This window comes from Carlito syrichta, unplaced genomic scaffold, assembly GCF_000164805.1.
Source record: "Carlito syrichta isolate Samal-C Ts95f unplaced genomic scaffold, Tarsius_syrichta-2.0.1 Scaffold308235, whole genome shotgun sequence".
Taxonomy (NCBI): Eukaryota; Metazoa; Chordata; class Mammalia; order Primates; family Tarsiidae; genus Carlito; species Carlito syrichta.
This window is the reverse complement of record NW_007252331.1, coordinates 1,823,754-1,849,302: the sequence shown is the minus strand read 5'-3', so window position 1 is coordinate 1,849,302 and position 25,549 is coordinate 1,823,754. Positions and strand designations below refer to the sequence as shown.

Here is a 25,549-nt window from a genome sequence, read left to right as displayed (position 1 = left end):
GAGGCAGAAGGATCGCTGGAGCCCAGCAGGTCGAGGCTGCAGTGGCCAGGAGCGGCCACTGCACTCCAGTCTGGGCGACTGAGAGACTCACCTCAAAAAAATAAAAAATAAAAAATTAGATTGACATGCTAATCAAAGTAAGGAGCATGAGATTAATGTCTTTTAATGATCTTGATTTCCCCAGTTTCTAGCACCTTGTTTGGAATGTAATTGTTACCAAATAGAAAATTGTTCAGAGAATTATAGTAAAAATTATGAATATTGTTAAGTGAATATTGCTGTTATTATAAATATATTTTTCAGAAACTTCTAATGTTTTAGTGACTGACTCACATGATTACTTGAATTTGGCAGATAGGGAGAGGAGCAAATATTTTACTGAGTAACCATGAGCCAGGTACTATGCCATGATTTGTGTATTTCTTTTTTTGTTTGTTTGTTTTTGTTGAGTGGAGAAGAGCCCTCCTGCCGTGGGATTTGTGTATTTATTATTCCTGATTTTTGTAACTGGGAATATGTATCTTTCCCACAAAATTCATGTCCCCTTTAGAAAATCATAAAAACTTCACCTTTTCTTCTGAGAAATTGCTAGCTCTTTATCTCCATTTGTGAATTACCATTTTATGGCATCGTCTATGTTTTCTTATAACTTTTTCCACAAATATAAAGTATGCTTTAGTTCCAATTAGTGAAACTAGATGACATGAACCAGTGGAGAAGAGCAACCAAATTTTACTTGTTAATAATTGCTTTTTCATTATTTTGTTCTATTATTATGCTTTCTTTTGGTCTTTAATATTTTTCTTAGAGAAGTATTCTTTTCTTGTACATGAAATTTTCACTCAGAAGGTACTCAGTTGCTTTCCAGATCAATTTTTAAAGGATTAGCTGTACTAAATATTTAGCTTTTAGAAACCACTGAGATCTCTATCACACAATTTAGTATCTCATTTTAGGAAGCATTCCTCTATTTTGTTTTTGAAAGGGTTTGATTTCTGTTAATCTGAATTCTTCCCCATATCTGCTATAAATGTAGCATTGCTTTTTATTGAACAAATTGTCACTTGTGATACTCATGAAGTATCAATCAAGTTCATACTTCAGTTGGTAGTCCTGGTGAACTTCTCAGTATTGCATTCTCAGTAGGGATTTTTTTTTTTTTTTTTTTTTTGAGTTGGAGTCTCACTCTGTCGCCCAGACTGGAGTGCAGTGGCTGCTCCTGGCCACCGCAGCCTCGACCTGCTGGGCTCTGGCGATCCTTCCGCCTCAGCCTTCCGAGTAGTCAGTAGGGATTTTGTTTCAGTGAGTCCATGAGTAGTAACCCAAGACTCATAGAACAGTACTGCTTGAGTGAGTGTATTTTTATAAATAGCTATGACTGAATTCCTGACTTCATCTTAACTAACCTGAGTTGTTTTGTTTTTTTTTAATGTGCCCTTTAAAAAATAAGGGTCAGTTTAGTTTGTTCCTTGTTGCTTTTGTAAGAATTGGCCTTGACTCAACTCCCCTATTAACTAAACCAAATACAAAACAAACTGGTTTTGGTCAAAATTAACTCGGTAAGCAGGTGAGATTTTATGAGAATGCTACTTCTTTTCCAGACTTGTTTAAGTTAGTCAGTGAAGTCTCCCAAATTACATCTTATAAAAATTAGATAGTCTATAACAGTTAAAGAATTATAGTAATTTTATTTATAAAGATACAAAATACTGTGGTTTGTCAATTTGTCTAGTAACCTGTATTATTTGATAGATAACTTATTAGTTAATGCCACTTGTTTTTTAACTCAGTTTTCTTTAGCTGTGGTAGGGCACTAATAAGACTTATAACCTTGTGATTTTTTTAAACAGATATAGAAACTCTAATTTTAGATGATAGTGAAGATGAAAATGCTTTATCAATTTTTGAGATCAGTAGTCACTCAGGATCACCAAAGAAACAGTCATCAGCTGCTGCTATACATAAACCCTACCTTCATTTTACAATGTGAGTACTTTATATTGAACTTCTTTCACTTAGAGTGGGTTTTTTTTGATGCTTAATGATTAGAATTATTGTATATTTTTACTTATGGTTGTAACCTTGAGGACTTTGTTTTTCTGTTGTTTGGACACAATTCTGGAAAACTTTTACTGTGTGTACTTTTTTTGTGTGGTAATGATTAGTTTGTTGATCAACTAAAAATTTTCCCCCCAAGTGGAAGAATTTTATCTGCTAGTTTACTTTGTAAAAAAGTGATTGTAATACACACACACATGTATACACACACACACACAGATATTCATATATATATTTTGGTGGAGGCATGGGAGGACTGCCCTTAGAAAATCAGTCCATGGACCACAGTTTAATTGCTTTTAATTTTTAATTTTTAATTTAAAAGGCAGCATTGAAATAGTTGCTTTAATTACAGTAAGTTTTAGATGATAATTTAGGACTCTAAAGAGATTTCAATTTAGAAATTTTTTAGTAATTAGGTAACTTTTTGATTCTCTAAAAACCTCAGTAGTTTATACTTCCGTAATTTGGATTTTATGGTTTTTCTATTTACATTTACTTCTTTGCTATCTATGTTAAATCAGCTTTTGCTGTGCACTGTAATGGTAAACACTTTTAGTGCAAATGTAATTTTAAATTAAGAGATCAAAGGATTTAAAAATGCTAACAGCATCTTTTCTTGAATTTACATAATTAGCACCATAGTTGAGGGACTACAAAGCTTCAGTCAGGTAGATCTAGTAGCACTTCTGATTTGAAGAGGCTGGATTGTGTGTACTTGTAATTAATTTTTTAAAAGAGATTTCAAACAAATGTAAGTCTTCACCTTGAATCAGTTTCTCCATGTAGATTTTGGTGAAATGTGGATTTTGTATATGCACTGGTAAGCTTTTCTTGTTTTTCATTTTTTAAAAATGAGGCTAAATTACTTTCAACTATTCTTTTTTCTCTGTGTGTTTGTTAACAGCAAGCTGTTCTGCTAGTAAGTGTTTTTCCTCCAGATGCTTTCTTTTATGCACTCAGGGAATTTTTTATAGACTATTCCAGTATTTTACAGATCTGTTTTACTGACACATATAGAAAAAACCAAATATATATATATATATAAATTTTAATACAAAAGTATATATGGCCGGGCTCGGTGGCTCAGTCTGTAATCCCGCGCCTTTGGGAGACTGAGGTGAGTGAATTGACTGAGCCCGCGGGTTCGTGACCCGCCTGGGCAGCGAGACCTCATCTCTACAATAAATCAAAAAATCAGCCGGGCGTGGTAGCGCATGCCTGTAATTCCGGCTACTCGAAAGGCTGAGGCGGAAGGATCGCCGGAGCCCAGCAGGTCGAGGCTGCGGTGGCCGGGAGCGGCCACTGCACTCCAGTCTGGGCGACAGAGTGAGACTCCAACTGAAAAAAAAAAAAAAAGTATATATGTTACATATATATGTTTTGCTTTTCACCTGGCTAGCTTGTCTGTATTGTGTGTGATTGTTTGTGTGTATGGGTATGTTGTCTGTTTTGACAATTTTAGTTAAAATTTTGATTTATATTATATAGTAGCAGACATGATCGAAAGGCATTTGTTCCAATTTTATAAGATGCTCTTTTGTCAAAAAAGGAATGCAGAAATAGACTTTGATATTAGAAAACGTCATGTCCAATTTTGAGTTTGACTCTTTATTTTTAAAATTTATTCTTATTTTTTTGAGACAGGATTTTACTCTGTTGCCTTGGCTAGAATACAGTGGCACAACTTCCTGAGTAGCTGGACTGTAGCATGTACCACCATGCCCAGCTAATTTTTGTATCTTTTGTAGAGATGAGATCTTGTTTTGTTGCCCAGACTGGTCTTGAGCTCCTGGCTTCAAGCAATCCTCCCAAAGTGCTGGTATTACAGGTGTGAGCCACCACACCTGGCTTGACTTTTTATGAAGAACATTGTCTGCCATTGATTTAATGTGTGGTAATGGTGTAGTTCATTTTGTCTTAGCTTTTCTGAAATAATTGGTTTAATTTTAACTTCCTTAACATAAGCTTTTCTAGTTCATTGATTTGACTTTGGTTAATAAGACAGGTATATTCTATAATAAACTTTTTTTTTTAGATGTTTCAGTAATACTCATTTATCTCTTAATTCACCCACCCATTTATCTGATTTTCAATAGATTGCTATATGCCAGGCATTGTGCTACGTACTGCAAGCATAAGCATAAATGAGCTAAACGTCGTTCTTACTTTCGCAAAGTTCTCATTATTGAAGGTGACAGCACTGTGATATAGCTGAAGTGCTATGAAAGCAAAACCCTTTTTTTTTTTTTTAAGTTGGAGTCTCACTCTGTTGGAGTGGCTCATGGCCATTGTAGCTTTGACCTCCTGGGCTCAGGCGATGCTTCTGCCTCAGCCTTCCAGGTAGCTGGAACCACAGGTGTGTGCCACTACATCAGCTAACTTTTTGATTTACTATAGAGACAAGGTGTTGCCAAGTTGCCTGGGCCAGTCTCAAAACCTTGGACTCAGGCAATCCTCTTGCCTCTGCTTCCCAAGGTGGTAGGATTATAGGTGTAAGCCACTGCGCCCCCCAACAGAACTCATTTAGCTGGTATGTTCAGGAAGGCTTCACAGAATAAACTGTGACATTTGCTGTCCTTTGAGTATAAAGGGATGGGAGTTAGCATCTGAGTACGTATTACAAACTAGACGTGGTAGATATGTAAAGATCAGTGCTTTATATGCAGAAATACATATAGGCCTCCCAAAAATTGTATAGCATTTGTGGTATCATCATTTTATAGATGAGGAAACTGAAGCATACAGAAGTTAAGTAAATTGCCCAACATCATGCTGCTGGCAGGAGACAGAGTCAAGATCTGTGCTTTTTTTTCCCCTCATATTTTTTTCAAATTGATGCCTGAGCTTAATAGGTCGATAGGAAATTGTATTGCTTCTTTGAGTAAGCTGGGCAATGTGATTTTTCACGCTCTCTAAGAAACATACACTTTAGAACAAAGGCCTTTAGTAATGACTCCACATAGTCTATTTTTGTTTTGTTGGTTTAGTTTTCTGGGCTTGCCACATCAATGCAGATAAAGGTGCTGGGCAAGGAGAAAGAATGACTTTCGGGAATAGTTTCCTGAAACAGTGTTGAAATACCCCCACCTTTTTTTTAAAAGATTTAATATAAAGTAGAAGTCAGGATAGTTAAGGTCTACCAATCAGGTAGAGAAGTTTTATGATGAAAAATAAGTTTTCTTTCTTACTTCATAGTACAATAAGAGGATTAGAAACAGAGCTTTTTGAGGTTTTCCAAATGAAAATAGCTTTTTTTTTCTGATTAGAAAGATGATATACTCTGTAGAAAATTCAAGTAATAAAGAAGAGCATAAAGAAGAAAGTAAAAATTAAAGCCCCAGCACCTGAAGGTAATATTAAAGTTTTGGTGACCACACTTCCATATTCTCTCTGTGCATATAGATAGATCCATACACTATTTTATATAAATTATATCCTTCTCTAAATTGTTAATGTAACTTGATGTTTTTGTTCACTGTGATGGGAATGTTATTTCATGCCAGCATATGTTTAATATTCTTTTAAGATAGCTGCCTAGTAGCTTATGTTTTGGATGTTCTACAAATTATTGATAACATTATTTTACAGTTGATACATATTTTTTATTAATGTTATTGATATAATTTGTAGTTTTTAAGTTTCTTTTTTTATAAATAGTGCTATGATAGGCATCTTTCTAAGTATGCATCTTTACACTATTATCTGATTCAGAACTTAAGGTAAATTTTAGGAGCTGCAAGTTCTGTGTCAAAGGATATATACATATAAAACCTTGATACAGGTTGGTAAGTTGCTTTCCAGAAAGGTTGTACCACTTTACATTTCCATCACTAATGTGTGAGAGTGGTATGTTTCTATATTTTTGTCAATTCTGAGCACTATTTGTGTTTTTAAATTTCTACTAACCAGGTAAATTAAAATATAATCTTGTTTGTTTGAATCACTTATTATTTCATGTATTCATTCACTCATTCAAATATTTTGTGAAAGTGCCCATCGTGTTCTAGACATTGTCCCACATACTTGGGATATATAAGTGAACTAAGATCCCAGCCCTCATTGAACTTATATTTTAGATGGTGGAGACAGACAATAAAGTAATAAATGTAACCTCCAGCTGTAAGAAGATAGACAAAATGTTAGAAGATAGGTACTGTGGGAAAAAAATGTAGAAAATGGTAAGAGGTCAGGGAGTTTTGGGGAGTAGGGTTAAGTTACAGAATATTTTTAGGCATATATTTTGGCATATTTAGATCTGTCAGATATAATTTTGGAAAAGTTGTGTTTTCTTTTCCTAATACCACCAGTCATGAAAATACCAATTTTTCCACACTCTCATTAATAAAGGATATTGAAATTAATGTTACCAATCTAATAGATAAAAAATATTTGTCATTATTTTATATTTTCTTAAGTTTTTCATCCCTATATTAATGACTACCATATCGCTCTCAAGCCTATATTGCTCTTGAGCTTCAGACCCTGCCCTGCTGCCCATCTCTTCTTTGCTGTGCCTTGGATTTTTCCATATATAACGGTGCTGTGTCTCCCTGAGAGCCACTGTCCCTTCAGTTGACCCAGTTAGAATTTGACATCATTCCTTTCTTTTTCTTCCTTTCTGTATCTATATGATATATATCATATATCCTTTCTATATCTATATCATATAGATCATATAGATCTATATGATATAGATATATATCTATAAATATATAGATATATATCTATATCTAATGACCAAGTCCTGTTGATTTTTCATACTACATAAGTCTTGACTCAGGCCAGTCCTTCTCACTTCCTCTGACACTATGCTGTTTCAGATGCATGTCATTCACATCTCATGCCTGCGATACTGTAGCAGGCACCTACTTGGTCATCTTTCCTCCCAATTTGCCTTCTTTCAAAACCCTTTTCCATGCTGACATAACTATAAATGACTTATAAAATACTTCATAGTCTAATTTTCCTTACTCTTCCTCTCTCCAACCCTAGTGCTTTTACCCCTACATTGCTCTAATACTTCAGAAAAAACTGGCTGTATGAACTGTATCAGTCAGCCCAAAGAACTGTGCTCTTTTTAGCCTCTGATTCTTTGCACATCTTGTTTTTGTAATTCATCTCCTTTACCTCCAATCTGTTGGGTTTTTGCTCTGCTAACACTTTTCCAGGAAAGCCTTCTTTGAATCTCTAATCAGAGTTTTCCATAGCACTGTGTACTTAAACAGTACCACTTATTAATCACAGTAAGTTATAGTCATTTGTATATTACCTTTTTTACTATTTTGAGCTCTATGGTAACACTGACATTGTTGGATACCTAGGAGCAAGGCATTCAGCATAGGAAGCATTCTACAGCTGTTAATTGAATAAACATTTAAAAAATATTATCTATTTCCCTCTCTCTTTTTTTTTTTTTTTGAGTTGGAGTCTCACTCTGTCGCCCAAACTGGAGTGCAGTGGCCTGCTCAGGGCCACTGCTGCCTCGACCTGCTGGGCTCAGGTGATCCTTCCACCTCAGCTTTCCAAGTAGCTGGAACTAAAGGCACACACCACCACGCCCGTTAATTTTTTGATTTATTATAGAGATAAGGTCTCGCCAAGTTGCCCAGGCTAATCTCAAACCCCGTGGGCTCAGGCAATCCTTTCACCTCAACTTCCCAAAGTGCCGGGATTATAGACATGAACCACTGCGCTCGACCTATATATATATATATTTTTAGAGATAGGATCTTGCTCTGTTGTCCAGGCTGGAGGGCAGTGGCATGATCATAGCTTACTATAGCCTTTATCTCCTGTGCTCAAGTGATCCTTCCACCTCAGCATCCTGAGTAGCTAGGACTACAGGCTACAAGCCACAACACCTGGCTAATTTTTAAATTTTTGTTTAGAGATAGGATCTTGCTGTGTTGCCCAGGTTGGTCTTGAGCCCCTGGCCTCAAGTGATCCTCCTGCCTTGACCTCCCAAGTGTTAGGATTACAGATGTTAACCACTGCTCCTGGTCTATTTCTTTTTCTTTTGAATGGTCTGTTTTATGTTCTTTGTTCATAGAGATTTCTAAAAAACCTGTGCATATAAGCTCTTTTTCGTTTTTTTTGTCACATAGAGTCTTCCAACATAAGCTCTTTATATGTTAAGAGCTATTCCTGTTGATGACAAATTATCCCATTTGGTTGTTTGCCATTTCACTGAGATTATAGTTTTTGAGTTATAGAGTTTTTAGATTTTTATGAACTAAAAGTATATGATGCTTTTGTTTTTTTCCTACTTTGTTTCTGTGTTAGAATTTATGCTGTAAAATGAGGATCTGAATCCTTCCTCCTTTAAACATTTATTTTTTTATTTTAAAGATGTGTGGTACAATTCAGGATTAGGTATACAAGTGGTCATCATACAGGTAGAGTTTGGGCCACCCTTTGGTCCCTACTTTGTCTGGTTTTAAGATCAGGTACACTTACTGATGTTATATGCCCCCGCCTCTGCAGTTTCTGGCTATTGCCAATCCCTTTCTTATAGTATTATGCTAAATATTTAGGAGCCGCTTATGAGTGAGAACATGTGGTATTCAGTTCTTTGTTTCTGTGATAGATCACTGAGTATTATAGACTGTAAATCCATCCAAGTTGCTGTGAAGTCCAGAAGTTTGTCCTTTTTTATGACTGTGTAATATTCCATTGTGTATATGTGCCACATTTTTTTAAATCCAGCCCAGTTTTGATGGGCAGCATGGTTGGTTCCATGTTTTTGCTATTGTGAATAGTGCTGCAATAAACAGGTGTAGAATGTATCTTTTTTGTAGAATGATTTGTGTTCCTCCAGGTATATTCTCAGTAGGGAGATTGCTGGGTCATATGGAAGGTCAATTTCTAGTTCTTTTAGAAATTGCCACACTACTGGGCATGGTGGCTCAAACCTGTAATCCGCACTTTGGGAGGCTGAGGTGAGAGGATTGCCTAAGCCCACGATTTTGAGACCAGTCGGGGCAACTTGGCAAGACCTCATCTCTACAATAAATAATAAAAAATAAAAATTAGCCAGGCGTGGTAGCGCGCCTGTAGTTCCAGCTACTTGGAATGCTGAGGCGGAAGGATTGCCAGAGCTCAGCAGGTCAATGCTGGGGCGACCGTGAGCATGCCACTGCACTCCAGCCTGGGTGACAGGGTGAGACTTTAACTAAAAAAAAAAATAATAAAATAAATAAATAGTAAAAGAAATCGCCACACTGTTTTCTGTAGAGGTTGAACTTGTTTACATTCCCACCAGCATTGGGGGTTTCCTTTTGTCCACATCCTTGCCATCATCTGTTGTTTTTTTGTTTTATTAATGATGGCCATTCTTTTTTTTTTTTTAGTATTTTGTAATGTGTATTGAAGGCAAAACTAGAATGTTGGTTACATCACAGTAAGAGTGAGTAATTGGAAACAAACTATTCATCAACAAGAGAATTTATAAATCTGTGGTGGATTAATGTAAAATACTATTACACAGCCAGTTATTGAATGTACTAGAGCTGTTTGTATCAATGAACAGTTAATATAAACAATGTAGAGTTAACGCATAAGCGGACCCTGAACTTTTACCATAAGACTGTAAGAAAGGGATTGACAATAGCAGGATTCTGCTGGAGTGGGGATGGGGACATAACATCAATAAAGGTACCTAATCTCAAACCAGGTGAAGTCAGGACCAAAGGGAGGTCCAGACTTTATTTTTTTATTTTATTTTATTTTTTTATCAATATTTTTTATTATGACGCTGTGGGGTACAGTTAAGGGTTAGGTATACAGTTACGTTTCATTCAGGCACCCTGTTGATAAGAGGTGTTTCCCCGTCCCCAGACAGGTATTTGCTACTGTTAATCCCATCTCCCCCCCGCCCATAGTTTCCCAGTAACGTCAGTCATTTTCTTAGTATTACATTGGATGTTCAAGGTCCATTATATGAGTGAGAACATGTGATACTCAGATCTTTGATTCTGTGAGAGATCACTCAGTATTATAGACTCTAGTTCCATCCAGGTTGCTGCAAGATTCATGATTTTGTTCTTTTTTATGGCTGCGCAATATTCCATCGTGTATATGTACCACATTTTTAAAATCCAGTCCTTTTTTGATGGGCAGCATGGTTGCTTCCAGGTTCTTGCTATTGTGAACAATGCTGCGATAACCATACGTGTGCAGGTATCTTTTTTATAGAGTGATTTGAATTCTTCAGGATATATTCCCAGTAGGGGGATTGCGGGGTCATATGGGAGGTTGATATTTAGAGCTTTTAGGAATCGCCACACTGCTTTCCACAGAGGTTGCACTAGTTTACACTCCCACCAACAGTGTAGAAGTGTTACCTTTTCGTCACACCCTCTCCAGCAGCTGTTATTTTTTGAGTTGTTGATAATTGCCATTCTGACTGGAGTTAGGTGGTAATGATGGTCATTCTTACTGGAGTTAGGTGGTATCTCAATGTGATTTTGACTTGCATTTCTCTGGTGATTAGTGAGGCTGAGCACTTTTCATGTGTCTGTTGACTGCCCATATATCTTCTTTTGAGAAGGGTCTTTCATGTCTTTTGCCGACTTTTTAATGGAACTGTTTTTTGTTTTTTGTTTTTTTTCATTTGGCCCGTTTGAGTTCCTTGTAGATCCTGGATGTTAGGCCTTTGTCAGATATACAGTGGGCAAATATTTTTTCCCATTCTGTGGGCTGTCTTCCCGCTCCTTTGATGATTTCTTTTGCTTTGTAGAAGCTTTTCAGTTTGATGAAGTCCTGCTTGTCTATCTTATCTCTTATGGCATGAACATCTGGGTTTTGATCAGAAATTGGTTGCGTATTTCGTTACCATAAGGGTATCTCCTGTGTTTTCTAAGATTCTTAGAGCTTAAGGTCTTTGATACATTTAGAGTTGATTTTTGTATATGGTGATCAGTAGGGGTCTTGTTACAATCTTCTGCATGTGGTCAGCCAGTTTTCCCAGCAGCATTACTGAATAGGTTCTCTTCTCTCCCGAAGAGAAGTTGGTGGAGGCTTTGTTTAAGGTGAGTTGGTTGAGAAATTGAGGTTTTGCTTCCGGAATCTCTGTCTTGTTCCATTGGTTTATATACCTGTTCTTGTACTAATATCAGGCTGTTTTGATTATTATAGCCATATAGTAAAGTTTAAAGTCTGAAAGTGTGATACCTCCTGCTTTGTTTCTTTTGCTGAGGATTGTTTTGGCTATTCGTGGTTGTTTGTTTCCATATGAATTCCTGTATTGTTTCCAGGTCTGAGAAGAATGATGTTGGTAATTTAATGGGTATTGCATTGAATCTGTAGATTGCCTTTGGTAAGATGGACATCTTAACAATATTGATTCTTCCTGTCCATGAGCATGAAATGTTTGTCCATTTGTTCGTGCCTTCTTCTTCTTTTTTTTGAATTTGACCTAGACTGTGACCCAGACTGGAGTTCTTGCAGTGGCATGCTCACAGCTACCGCAGCCCTGACCTGCTGGGCTCACGTGTTCCTTCCACCTCAGCCTTCCAAGTAGCTGGAACCGCAGGCACACACCACCATGCCTAGCTAATTTTTTTGATTTATTGTAGAGACGAGATCTTGCCAAGTTGTCCAGGCTGGTCTCGAACCCCTGAGTTCAGACTATCCTCTCACTTCAGCCTCCCAAAGTATTGGCATTACAGGTATGAGCCACTGTAGCCAACTCTGTGTCTTTGATTTCTTTGAGCAGTGTTTTGTAGTTTTCTTTTTTTTTTTTGAGTTGGAGTCTCACTCTGTCACCCTGATTGGAATGCAGTGGCCGCTCCCCGCCGCTGCAGCTCGACCTGCTGGGCTTCGGCGATCCTTCCGCCTCAGCTTTCCAAGTAGCCGGAATTACAGGCGCGCGCTACCACGCCAGGCTGATTTGTTGATTTATTGTAGAGATGAGGTCTCGCTGCCCAGGCGGGTCTCGAACCTGCGGGCTCAGGCAATCCACTCACCTCAGCCCCCCAAGGCGTGGGATTACAGGCTGAGCCACCGAGCCTGGTTTATTCTTTTCTTATATGAAAAATTTTCAATTACTATAATTTGTTTCCTAGGCTGCCTGTTATGTTTCATTGTTCTGTGTTCCTTTTCTTGTTCTGTATTCTGTTAATTGTTACTCCACAATATGTTTCAGTATAAAGTACGGCACATCTTTACCATAGTACCTCAGAATCTGGGTTTTGCAATTATATGGGCCTGAATGAGAATTTGAGCTCTGTTACCAGTTGTACAGTCTTTTATTTATTTATTTATTTTTGAATTGGAGTCTCACTCTGTTGCCCAGACTGGAGTCCAGTGGCCGCTCCCGGCCACTGTAGCGTCGACCTGCTGGGCTCCGGCGATCCTTTTGCCTTAGCTTTCCAAGTAGCTGGAATTACAGGCATGCGCTACCATGCCCGGCTGATTTTTTGATTTATTGTAGAGATGAGGTCTCGCTGTCCAGGCGGGTCTCGAACCCGTGGGCTCAGGCAATCCATTCACCTCAGCCTCTCAAAGGCGCGGGATTACAGGCTGAGCCACTGATCCCGGCTTGTACAGTCTTATACTTAACCTTTCTGAGCCTTGGATTCCGCTTCTGTTTAATAAAATGAAAGTATATATTTCATAGAATTGTTAAGAAAATTATACAAAAAATCTGTATGAAGTGCCTGTTACTAAAAAATGTTTGAATGCTCTAAAATTGGTAGCATTTTCCCTAAAATTTTCTCTATGTTCTTACTTGATTATTCTTTCATATTCTTTTATATAAAGTAGAGAATAAGTTGAAGTCCTTGTCCCTCAAAATTTTTTTCTGGGATTTTGATTTGAAGATTTTAAATGCATAAAATAAAATACAAGTGGATTAGGAAGAATTGACATCTTTACATATTTAGTCTTTGGGCTTAATTTCATGACATTCTTGATAAGATTATTATTATAAGCTTGTTTTACCTTTAGTATTGTTTTTGTAATTGTGAATAGGATCTGGTTTTCTTTTTTACAGTAATGCTAAATGTCATTGATGGAATTTAGGAAATTTGTTGATTTTTCTATTTCTGTTTTCTGTCTTGTTACTCTGCTGGTAGATTCTTATAGCTATTAGTTGTTTCTCTTAGTTTTTTAAGTATATAATCATATCCTTTACAGGTATCATTTTTAAAAATTTCTGTTAGTTCCATCTTAAATTGCTTTATTCCTTTTTTTTTTAAAAATATTTTTTATTATGATGTTGTGGGGTACAGTTAAGGGTTAGGTATACAATTACAGTTCCATTCAGGCACCCTGTTGATAAGAGGTATTTCCCCGTCCCCAGACAGATATTTGCTACTGTTAATCCCATCTCCCCCCCCCCATAGTTTCCCAGTACCGTCAGTCATTTTCTTATAGTATTACATTGAATTGCTTTATTCTTATTGCATTGCCTTAGAATTTTCAGCACTACCTACAGTGAGAGTAGATAAACTTGTGTCATTTATAGTTTTAATGATGCTGGTAGAATCTTGAGAATACAAGTTAATTTTGATTTAATGTATTTTTCTTCTCTGGTATAGGATTTTAGATATCACATATTAGAGTAAGAACAGTTAGTTTTTTTTGTCACAGAAATGAAATTTGTCTCTGAAAAAGTCCTACACACATGCACACACACACACACATACACACACACTTTAAAAATTGTGGTTACCTTAGTCCTTTCCTGCTGCTATAACAAAATACCTTAAATTGGGTAATTTATAAACAGCATACGTTTATTGCTTACAGTTATAGAGTCTGGAAAGTTTAAGATCAAAACACTGCAGATTTGATATCTCGTGAGGCTCAATTTCTGTTTCTAAGATGGCACCTTGAATGCTGCTTCAGAGGGGACCAACAATATAAAGGGGACCAACACTGTGTCCTTACATGAAAGGACAGAAGAGACTAGCTAGTTACTTTGATCCCTTTTATAAGATCACTAATCCATTCATGAGGCAGAACTCTCATAATTTAATTATCTACTGAAAGTTCCGTCTTTTAATTACTAAAAGTCCCACCTTTTAATTAAGTGTTGCATTTAGAATAATCTTCAGATCCACCTCTTTGTCAAAGAAATGGGATTCTTGGCCGGGCATGGTGACTCAAGCCTGTAATGCCAGCACTTTGGGAGGCCAAGGTGAGAGAATTGTCTGAGCCCAGGGGTTCACGACCAGCCTGGACAACTTGGTGAGACCTCGTGTCTATAGTATATCAAAAAATTAGCTGGGCATAGTATCGTGTGCCTATAGTTCCAGCTACTTGGAAGGCCTAATGTGGAAGGATCTCCTGAGCCCAGCCAGTTGACACTAGGTTGGTCGTGAGCGTGCCATTTGCACTCTAGCCTGAGTGACAGAGTGAGACTGACTCACCAAAAAACAAAAAAAAAACAAAAAAAGAAATGGAATTCTTAACATTTCACCTTGGCTAATGAATAACTGCATGATAGAATTTGATGTATTGTCCAAGTCAGTATATGTGATGAGATAGGATGAATATCAGGGTAATTATATTTTTTTATAATAGATTTTTATACTTTAGTAATTACTATAATCAGAGATATCAACATTTTAAAAACATGATTAATGCAAAAATAGATTACTGTATTAAAACAATAAGAAAGTTCTGTTAATTTGGTGTTATATATTTTTTAATGTAAATAATTTGCCTGGTATTTCCTGTTGCTCTTCAGAATGTGTGATCTCAAAATTATTATGTCTTACATGTACTACAGGTCACCATATCATCAGCCAACCTCCTATAGACCACGGTTATTGCTGTCTGGAGAACGAGGCTCAGGTCAAACTTCTCACCTTGCTCCAGCACTTTTGCACACTCTGGAAAGATTCTCTGTGCATAGACTAGATCTCCCAGCACTTTATTCAGTTAGTGCCAAAACACCTGAAGAATCATGTGCACAGGTAGGTTTTTACCATATCAGAGTACTTACAACTTTCTTATTGCTTACATCTTGGTAGTGTTTGTAATACATAGTGTTTATAGATATTTTCAAAGAATGATAATATGAATATTACTTTTTTTTTTTTTTTGAATTGGGGTCTCACTCTGTCGCTTAGGCTAGAGTACAGAGGCATGATCACAGCTCACTATAGCCTCGACCTTTTCGGGTCAGACATCCTTCTGTCTCAGCCTTCCAAGTAACTGGGACCACAAGTGCACATCACCATGCCTAGCTAATTTTTGTAATTTTTTATTTTATTTTTGTTTAGTACAAGATCGTGCTATGTTGCCCAGGCTGGTCTCAAATTCCTGGGCTCAAGCAATCTTGTTGTCTCAACTTTCCAAAGTGCTGGGATTACAGGTGTGAGCTACCACGACTGACCTGAACATTAACTTTTTGTTGATTATTCATTAGCGTTCTAATATTAGTGCAAACAATCCTTTTATTATATAATATTTTTAAAGTGAGCTCACTGTTTTTCTCTTGATCCTTCCTTACTGACATTTTAACATCTTGTTTCATTAAATATTGTAGAAAGGTAGTTTCTTTTGCCTTTTTCTGGCCCTCTTCAGAGTTATGGTATCAGAGCAGTTAGACTTCTGTTTTTTCCCCACTGTTTTCTATTATAAAAAAAATTTTTTAATTTTAAAGATGAGTATAATTTAGGGTTAGGTATACAAATGCTTATTATGCAGGTACCCTTGTTGATGAGGTGTGATCCCTGACTTCTGTTTTTATGTGGAGGCTTATCATAGAAAGGGAAGTAGTATCCAATTTGAGATGTCAGGATTTAATTTTAATATAGAATAGTGATAGCAATTTAAAAATTGTGAATATTGCATTAATAGTTAAGTGTGTATGATAGTTGACTATTTTGTGTTTGCTGGTCGGTGGAGCAAAGTTCTGGTAGGGCTGTTTATATTTTTTGAGATTTTTTTTATATAGCCATGGATATGTTATAAGTACATCATGTTAGGACTAGGCATGAGGGTACTATGTTATTGAGCCAAGGGACCATGTCTGAACCATTCTGTAACTGACACAGTGTCCACCTCATAGGAAATGCTCATTAAATATTTGCATAAAAATGTTTCTAATAAATAAATTAGAGAAATGTCACTTTGTACCTTGATATTTAGCCCACTTTTAGAGTTTAGATAACTGGAGTAGCAATAATAGTAGTAATAGTAGTAGTAATATTCTGGACATTTGATACAATTTTGGTTTTTTGCAGTTACAGTTTCCAAATAATATATAATATATTATAGTTATTTCATTGAAAACCATTGCCTACTTTGTAGCAAGAAATATGTATATTTTGAACAACTCATAGTTGTGTTTATTTAATTTCTTTTTCTCACAGTTCTCTGGATGTGAACACCCTACCAGCACTTCACTTCTTGTTTTGTGTGTATTCCAGTATTTTGCTCCCAGTTGAATACTTTTAACTAATTCTGGCTGTGCTTCTCAATAATTTTGGTTTATATGTTTGTTCCTATTTTTCCTTTCTAGTGATTCAAAATTATTGCAGGTTTTATGCAAGTAAGAGAAGTATTTGTTACCATTTAAAATAAATTCAAATGTTTTACTTCTCTTGGGTCTGTCCAAGATTGACTCCAGAAAAGAGAGAAATAGACATTAATTGTGGAAGAAGAAATTGAACAAGTATCTTAAAAGCACTAAACCTAGATAGTTTCACAGGTTGTTTATTTTAATCTTAAAGGATAAGGCAATTTTGATGATTGTTAAGCTATTCCAAAGTATAGGAAAAGGAGGAAAGCTGTGAAATTGACAAAAACAGAAATTTTTAATACCAGGAGTTTCAAAGAAATACAAAGACAACTGTAGACTAATCTCACTTAGGCAGTGATCATAAAAAAATAATTCCAAGTGGTATCTAATAACACAGCGAAAGAAAAATATACCATATTTAAGTCATGCAAGACTGATTCAGTTAGTCGTGAGAGAGGTAAATATTGGAAAAGATGCAATGAGGTTATAAATATTTGCCAGTGATATGATTGATTATGTGAAAAACAGTGTCAACTAAAAAATTATCAGGGGCAATAAGATGATTACATAAGGTGAACACTTCTAAAGTTAATGTTCTAAAATAAAGTTTTTAAAATACATACTATAATAAGTTAGAAATAAAACGAGAGAAGAGGGCACAATTAAAATAGCCACTATATTAACCTAGGAATTAGCTGAAACAATTAGTGTAAAGGGCCTACAAAAACAAAACTAAAATTCACTTGAGGGGAACAGTTGAATGAATGAAAGACATACCTTGTTTGTTCAGTTGGTTGGTTTTTTCCAGGCAAAAGCCAAAGAGGCCTCCCACCAGATATGGTCTGTCTCAGAGCCCCAACCTAAGGCTCTCTACTTTTTCTAGCATCACCGGTCTTCTCCTCCTTGGGAAGAAGGAAGCATCTTTTTTTAAATTTTTTTTATTTTTTTGAGTTGGAAGCTTACTCTGTCACCCAGACTAGAGTGCAGTGGCCGCTTCCAGCCACTGCAGCCTCGACCTGCTGGGCTCCGGCGATCTTTCCACCTCAGCCTTCCAAGTAGCTGGAACTACAGTCGCCGCTACCACGCCTGGCTAATTTTTGATTTATTGTAGAAACGAGGTCTCGCCAAGTTGCCCAGACGGGTCTTGAACACGTGGGCTCAGGCAATCCACTCACCTCAGCGTCCCAAAGCACTGGGATTACAGGCTGAGCCACTGAGCCCGGCTAGAAAGCATCTTTATTATGGGAGGACAGGGTGGGGCTAGTGTCATCTATTATTCTCATATCCCCAAATAAATATATCTCTAGGGATTTGACATTCGATTCTCAAACTGAACTTATAGACTTCAAAATTTTGTTGTTTCAAACCTCTGCTTTGAGATCTCAGAAACCTATTTTGTACATCAAAAGCCAAGAATCTTGCTTGTTATCTTCAGTCTTCTCATCAGCCCTCTTTTTGAGGCAGGAGAGTTAGAATGTTGTACATAGAAGCATTCCAAATGTGTTTGATCAGGCAGTTAAAAATCTGTTGAGCATGCAACCTCATATGTGGATGTACTTCTGAGGGGTGTTTTGTGTGTGTGTACACTACTGTTAATCTATATATGAATACATGGCAAAGCTTAACTGGTTTCTCTGCCTTAGATATCAGTTAAATTAAATATGTACACATTTTCATCAATTCTTCCCCTCACTTCACACAATTCAGAAATCATTGCTGCAGATCTCTAGGTTGGGAGTGAACCGCTACAGGAACAAGGAAGCTTGGGGATTAGGCATGGGTATACATCAGTGAATACTTAACAGTGCCATCTGCAATGGCTAGAGTACTTGTGGTGACTTTGAACTAATGCTAATGTTGTGTTAATAGGAGGTGAAACTTTAGAGGAAGGAGCATACCCTGTTTTTAACTACTATGCCATACTCCTTCAATTCAGAGTGTAGATTCAAGTCAGATTACACAGGTTGAAATTTCAGCTACTTTGCTTTTTAGTTGTGACCTTGAGCAAGTTACTTAGCCTCTTTGAGCCTTAATTTTCCTCATTTATGAAATGGAATAATGACACTACGAAGTGGTTGTATTAAAATAAGTTCATTGGCCAGGTATGGTGGCTCACACTGGTAATCCCAGCATTTTGGGAGGCCAAAGTGGGAGAATCATTTGAAGCCAGGAGTTGGAGACTAGCTTGGGCAACATAGGGAGACCCTCTCTCTACAAAAAGTTAAACAACAACAACAAACTAGCTGAGTGTGGTGGCATATATTTGTAGTCCCAACTACTTGGGAGGTCGAGGCTAAGAGGTCGAGGCAGGAAGATCGCTTGAGCCCAGGAGTTCAAGGCTGCTGTGTGAGCTGTGATTGCATGACTGCGCTCTAGCTTGGGTGACAGAGCAAGACACTGTCTCTTTAAAAAAAAAGAACAGAAAAGAAATGTGAGTGTAGCAAGGAGAGTAATAAATATTTTGTACCTGTGCATGAATCATCTAAGCAATAGAACAGAAGAGAGAATTCACACTTAGATCTCTTTGGAAATAGCATGTGATGATGATGGCCCCAATGATGATGACATTTCTTATCAGTAGGTAAAAGAAATAGATTATTTAGTAAATTGTCTTGAAAAACTGGCTTGCTTTTCCAATAGGGTAAATAGAAAACAAAACAAAACTGTTTTTTTCTACTTTTTTCTATAGCCCAAATAAGTTCTGGGTGTTAGTGTAACTGTAAAAGTACTAGGAGAATTCACAAGGTTAGTATATTATCTTGTGTGTGAGAAAGTAATTTCTAAGCAATGCACATAAGCTAGAAAACTTAAATATATAAAGGAATTTATTGTATAAAAGTTTAAATGACACATGGCAAAGAAACATTTTAAAAATAAACTTAATAGACATAGCCTTGGAAAAAGAATATTTGTAACACATGTCAAGGACAAGTTTCCTAAATACACAAAAATATCTTAAAATCTGTAAGAGGAAAGAATAGCAATCTAATTAAAAAAATGACAAAATAGAAGCATGCCATTTACAGGGGGAAAAGAAAAAAGAAAAAGCAACCAATATAAATTTGAAAAGATTTTTAAGCTTTACTTAAGTGAAAATACAGTATCAGATTTGTCTAAAAAAAAAAAAAGCTTACTAATGCCCAGTGTTGGAGATGTGAAATACCCATACTTGGTTAGTGAAAATGTAAATTTAAGGATTTTGAAGTATAGTTTGTACTATTTTTTAAAATTTAAAGTATATATACCTTTGACCCAGAAATTCTATATTTAGGAATTTTTCCTAAAGATACATCTGCTACAAGTATTCAGTGCTAAATGTACAAGGATATTTATCACAACATTATGTATAATTGCAAAGCAAAACATTTTTTAAAATCTGAGTTTTTTTAACATGGGATTGACCAAAATAAATTATGGCATTTGTTGGCATACAAAGGAATACTGTGAAGCCACTAACAAGAATAAAGTAGATTTACATGGGCAGATATGAAAAGATGAAGGCGCTGTTAGTGAAAAAAGCAAATATTCACCCCAAAAGCGGTTAATAATACTTGCTTTGGCTTGGGTAGAAGGAATTTGGAGGATTGGGGAATATGTAAACTTTGTCTTTTTAGTTTACATTCTGCTAAACTGAGATTTTTTTTCTATTTACAACATTTATGTTTGTATCAAACTACAGATAAAATCACTTTGAAAAGGAAACATTTTCAAAGTGAAAAGAATCTTCTGTCTATGGTTGTTCTATATGGCTAATATGCTAATATGTGTATATTCACAAACATTTCTGGTTTAATGTTGGTCTAGAATAGGCGAGGAAACACACAAGAAATATTGCAGTGAAATATATGTTGGTATTATTGTGCTCCTAGGCTTTTTTTTCAGATTTTTATAATATCATCTAAATCCTACTTGACTAAATTTGAATTCTGACTTCATACTCTGGTCTCTTTTACATTTCTTGACTTTTGCTACTTTTTTGTCTTTTTGGTGGAGAGAAGTGTTACTTGGTAGTGAAAAACAACAATCCCGCTATTTTTATGTTGATTGTATTCCACTTTCTCGAGCACATCAAGACATCTCATCTTCTCAGTTTATACTTTAAAAAGTTCTGGTTCAGAAGTAGAGCTTATCCTTGAGTGACCACCACCTGAATGTCCAATCTCCCAACACTTGAGTAAGAATTTTGCAGTCATGATAGCTGAAGCCCAGACTTTCTCTGAATACTGGCAAGAGACTAGATAAACTGTTTTGGTTAATACTTGGTTATTTGTATCTTAAGTGCATATTTAAATTTTTTTTTAATTCATAAATATAATACTGTCTATTCTAATAAATTCTCCAAAAAAGAAGCTGTTCTATAATGAGACAGTAATTTAAAAATAATTGGTAGAGGTTGGCAAGCCTAGTTATAAGTGGGTATAAAAGTCCTAGGAAAGAGAGTACCTGAGTTAAGTGCTGAAATGCTGGAAAGATGGAAAAAACCCTTCTCTTATTTTCTTAGGTTCTATATTCCCTTTCTTTTCTTTTGCCGTGCCTCTCTTGGGAGCTAGTCCTCCTGTAGTCAAGGTTATCTCTAGGTAGATGTGGAATATAAGAGTTCAGTCTGTGGTTATTTTGCACGCTTTTCTCTTTTTCCCAGGCTCTAAAATACTTAATATAAATAGCTTTTAAAGAGCTCTCTTTGTATGTGTGAATAGTTGGAAAAGGGGAAGAGCCCTGTATGATATTCTTTATACTGTCGAGATCATATTTAATTTTATGTTTATCCTTTAAAACATATATATGTACAAGAATATATATGACAGAACTTTCTTTTCTCCTTTTGACTGTCTCAGCTATTGATTAATATTATCAGTTGGTGTGTAAAATGGCAGAGGAATTAGTGTTTACTATAGGGTTTTTCTCATTGTTGCTTAAAATTTAGCGTGCATAAGAATCACCTGGAAGTGCTTATAAAAATTTCTGATTCCCTGGCTTTACACCCAGAGATTCAGATTCACTAAATTTAGGATGAGCTCCAAGAGTCTGTATGTTAAACATGCATCTCAGGTGTTACTCTGTTCTAGGTCCTTAATAGATTACATTTTTAACTACAGTACTTTAGTTGGCCACTAGCTCTAGTTGGACACTTGTTACTGAAACAAATGCTAGGGTTCATAACATAGCTCAGTGTGGGGTGTGTGTATGTGTGTGGGGGGGTATATGTATGTTGCTGAGCTTTTATAGTCTTCCAAAGGCTCTGGAAGGAGAATAGAAAACCTTGATATAGCCTGGAAGATTTGTTTGTCCCTTTAAGTTTACAGGTAATTACTGGGCCCTATAGCAAGGTAGCAGATGTTAAAATCTATAGTAAAAGACTTGTAGGTATTAATACTCTTTAAAAAAAAAGTAACAACTATGATTCCCCTTTTCTGACATCCTCAAATGTAATTTTTGCCTCTTAAATATTTCTGCAATTGATTTTTTAAAAAGGGACTGATTACTGAGCTATATTTTATAATCTTTTAAATTAATTAATTAATTGGAACACTGTTCTAATACATTCTCCAAAAAGATATATAATGAGACAAATTTAAAAATAATTGGTAGAGGTTGGCAAGCCTGGTTATAAGTGGATACAAAAGTTCTAGGAAAGAGAGTGCGTGAGTTAGGTGCTGCAACGTTGGAAAGATGGAAAAAGCTCTTCTATTTTGTTCTATATTCCCTTTCTTTTCTTTTGGATTACCTCTCTTGGGAGCTAGAATTAATAAACGCTTGAATTAATAAATTTATATATGGTCTGTCAAAAGCTTTGGAGTTTAGGTACTGTGTGGTGTTAGGTATAATTTCAAAAGTTGAATAAGGTCTTCTCTTAGTGAAAGTTTTAGTAGTTTTCCCCAGAAAGAAATTACATCTGGAAATTCTCAGGGGAAACCCTTTTTGGTTGAGTAAGGATTAAGGAATTAGTGTACTTATATGTGTGTATACATTGCTTATGTTTGTGCTTATGAGTTTCTAGGTTTCTCCGTAGCTGTCTGTGTATACTATGGATGCTTTTGTGTTTGCTTACTTGAGTGTCTGAGTTTTTCCATAGCAACACTTTTTTTTTTCTTGAACTGTAAGCACATTAAATTATCCTGGTCCAGAGTGTATCTCACTTACTGAAATTCTTGAAGTCCTTAGGGAATGAAAATATCAGAAAAAGAAGTTGAGTGATTTAATTTTCAGAAGATGTTGATTTGTGTTACCGCCATAGTTCAGAAATTAGTATAGATGTGTTTATAACAGGCTGATTTTGTATGCAAGTAAAGAAATTTGTACCTTATTTTTTCTATCCTGAATCTTTAGGATCCAGGATTCTTTTCACAGAAGATGCTCAATAAGTCTAGGTAAATGAAATATAAATGAAATAAAGTGATAGAAATGGAATAAAGTCATCAGTAATACAGAGACATTGTTTATTTTAATTATTTGCTATAGCAATAATGTGCTTGGCACGAGGAATTAAGCTTATTTTATTAGTGCCTCTCAACTTTTATAAAAATTTAGAATATTTTAGCTCTCAAGAGTTTTATGTGTTTTGCAATTTTAGTGTATTTATAATACTGTCAAGTGACTGAGACAAATTCTGGAAGTTTCTTCTTCTTTTTTATAGAGATGAGGTCTCACTATGTTGCCTAGGCTGGTCTTGAACTCTTGGGCTCAAGCAGTCCACTCCCCTCAAACTCCCAAAGTGCTGGGATTACAGGCTAAGCCACTGTGCCTCTTTTAGGCAAATGAAAGCTATAATGGTTTTGACCTTTGTGTTTTTTCACACTTGTGTTTATAATTTTTCCGGTTTTTAGTTTCTAAACAAAATGTCTTGTTATAGGGCTATACATTCTTAATTTTAAGAAATATACTAACATTTCATGCACTGCATGTTTTAATTTGGTGGCTAAAATACTGACTTGAAAGTTTAGCTTTTGAGATGATTATAACTCTTGTAACTTTAAGTGCAGTTAATATCATTAGTGCTTCCTTGAATGGATATTTCTAACTTCAGTGGCCTGATTTTTCCCTTAATATCTTTAATATTCAGAGGAAGTAGTTTCTGATTTTTTTTAAAAGAAAGAAAATTTTAAAAATTAGTTATCAAAGGGACTTTGATGTCTGTGACCAGAAGGAAATGGAACATACTGTTTTAATAAAGAATAAAAATGAACAGTTCACATACACTGGTGTTTGTTCATTTTACTTGTGCAAGAGTGCTGGTCATGTCAGAGGTATTTTGAAACGGTTGGTTCAGTAATTTGGCCTACTGTCTTTTTTTTTCTATAACAGTTTTTCTGTTTTCTACTACACCTTGCACATCCACCAATCCAAGACACCCTGTAGGTGAGTATTTTTCTAGTTCTCAAATGGCATCACTTGTTTCCAAGACAGCTGCCACTTCATTAAAATCAGGCTATATTTTTCTACTCTGAATTATCTGGTTGTTTGATTTCGCAGAATGTATTTTACTCCACAACTTTAAAAGTTACCAGCAAATTTATATGACAGAAAAAAAAAATCACAGTAGGATTAAACTTTTTTCTCCTGGTATTTGTACTCGTAAGAATTTTAAAATTCTGTTCTCAAATGGTGTTCTTTTTAAATTTTCGTTACTAAAATGGGAATTAGAACATTTAAAGGAAATATGAACATCTACGTTAATATTGTGCGATAACATAGAGTAAGGAATCAAAAAGAAGACTTGTTAGTAGTGCTTTTAAATTTTTCTAGTAGTTAAGGATGGTTTTCCTCTAAAGGCTTAGGAGAAACATTGCAAAAATATTCCTTGGATATTAGTATCTCATGTAGTTAAGTTAATTCTCAGTTTTTGTAATTATATAGCGTGGATCAGAAAGCCTAAGCCTTTTAATTTTTCCATATTCATCTTAACTTCCCTAATTTTTCTTCCTCTCTGGGTTTTCAGATATTGTGTTAAAATTCTACAGGAAGAATATTTTCCTAAAGGCTTTGGAAATAAAAAGTTTCCAAATTTTATATTGGGTCAGTAGGATATCATATTCAGTTCGTTAATTTTGAGAGGATTGGATGAAAAGAAGAAGAAAGAAATGGAAGTAAAAAGTTCAACTCTTTTAGAGCTGATGATGCTTGTTTCTTGTTCATTCTTGCAAATATAGTTAAAACACCTGTAGTATTTAACCTCTGCATCTGTAAGTTTTTATTATCACTTAACCTTATGCTGTGTCCATCTTTGATAGTTTTTAATCTCTAGATATTTGCAACACATATTTCTGGAAAACCTAACTAGCACTAATAGAATGAAGGGCAACATTTTATTTATTTATTTATTTTTAAAGACATGCTTTCATATTTCTCTTGTGCTCTGAGCATGTGGTAACTTGCATGGCTGAATTAGGTAGTTAGTTTTGAGAGATTTCTCAATAAGCTGTAGCTCATTAGTGTTTTTCATATGATCACCTTTCACACCTTACTGACTCTCCCTAGTTTTACCAGCACAGACAGTTGGAAAGTGACAAACAAAGTCAGTCACTGTCTTCCACATACCATGCCTGATTTGGATGGCATGTAATTTTTTTGTTTTGAGTAAATGCCTCAGTTGCTTTTGTGCTCCTGTGTGGCTCCTTTCTCTTGCCAGTGTTATGCTTGTTTTTCTCTTTTGCCAATGTTTATACTTGTTTTGAATTGTCTGCAAAAACTTTGGAAAAAAAAAATTCTTGTTTCCAAGATTCAGGATAGGAGGGTATGTGTTTGCAGAAAAGGTAAAACTTGAGAATCCTGAGGAGTTGTACTGTGCAACTGTTCTGGATTGGTGGATATGTAAATATTAAGGAAGAAAAGTAGTAAATATTACTTTTGGTGTGAGTGATCATAATATCTACATTTCCAATTCTGGGGGAAAGTATTATTTGAGCTTCTTTCATCTGGTTTATTACTGAATTGGCAATACATTATTTTACACGGAGGTTTAAAGCTATGTAAAATATATATTTTTAAACATTTCTGCAAGTGGTAGGCTTACTC

At 35.7% G+C, this 25,549-nt stretch overlaps 1 protein-coding gene across 1 annotated transcript in view; it reads left to right on the top strand.

The window, feature by feature from the left end:
• LOC103267753 (ATPase family AAA domain-containing protein 2B) overlaps positions 1-25,549 on the top strand; it is a 94,072-nt gene that overhangs the window by 13,523 nt on the left and 55,000 nt on the right. The window contains exons 4-5 of the mRNA XM_008065333.1: positions 1,851-1,986; positions 14,798-14,984. Coding sequence (XP_008063524.1) covers positions 1,851-1,986; positions 14,798-14,984 — 323 coding nt within the window. The remainder of the gene's footprint in view (positions 1-1,850; positions 1,987-14,797; positions 14,985-25,549) is intronic.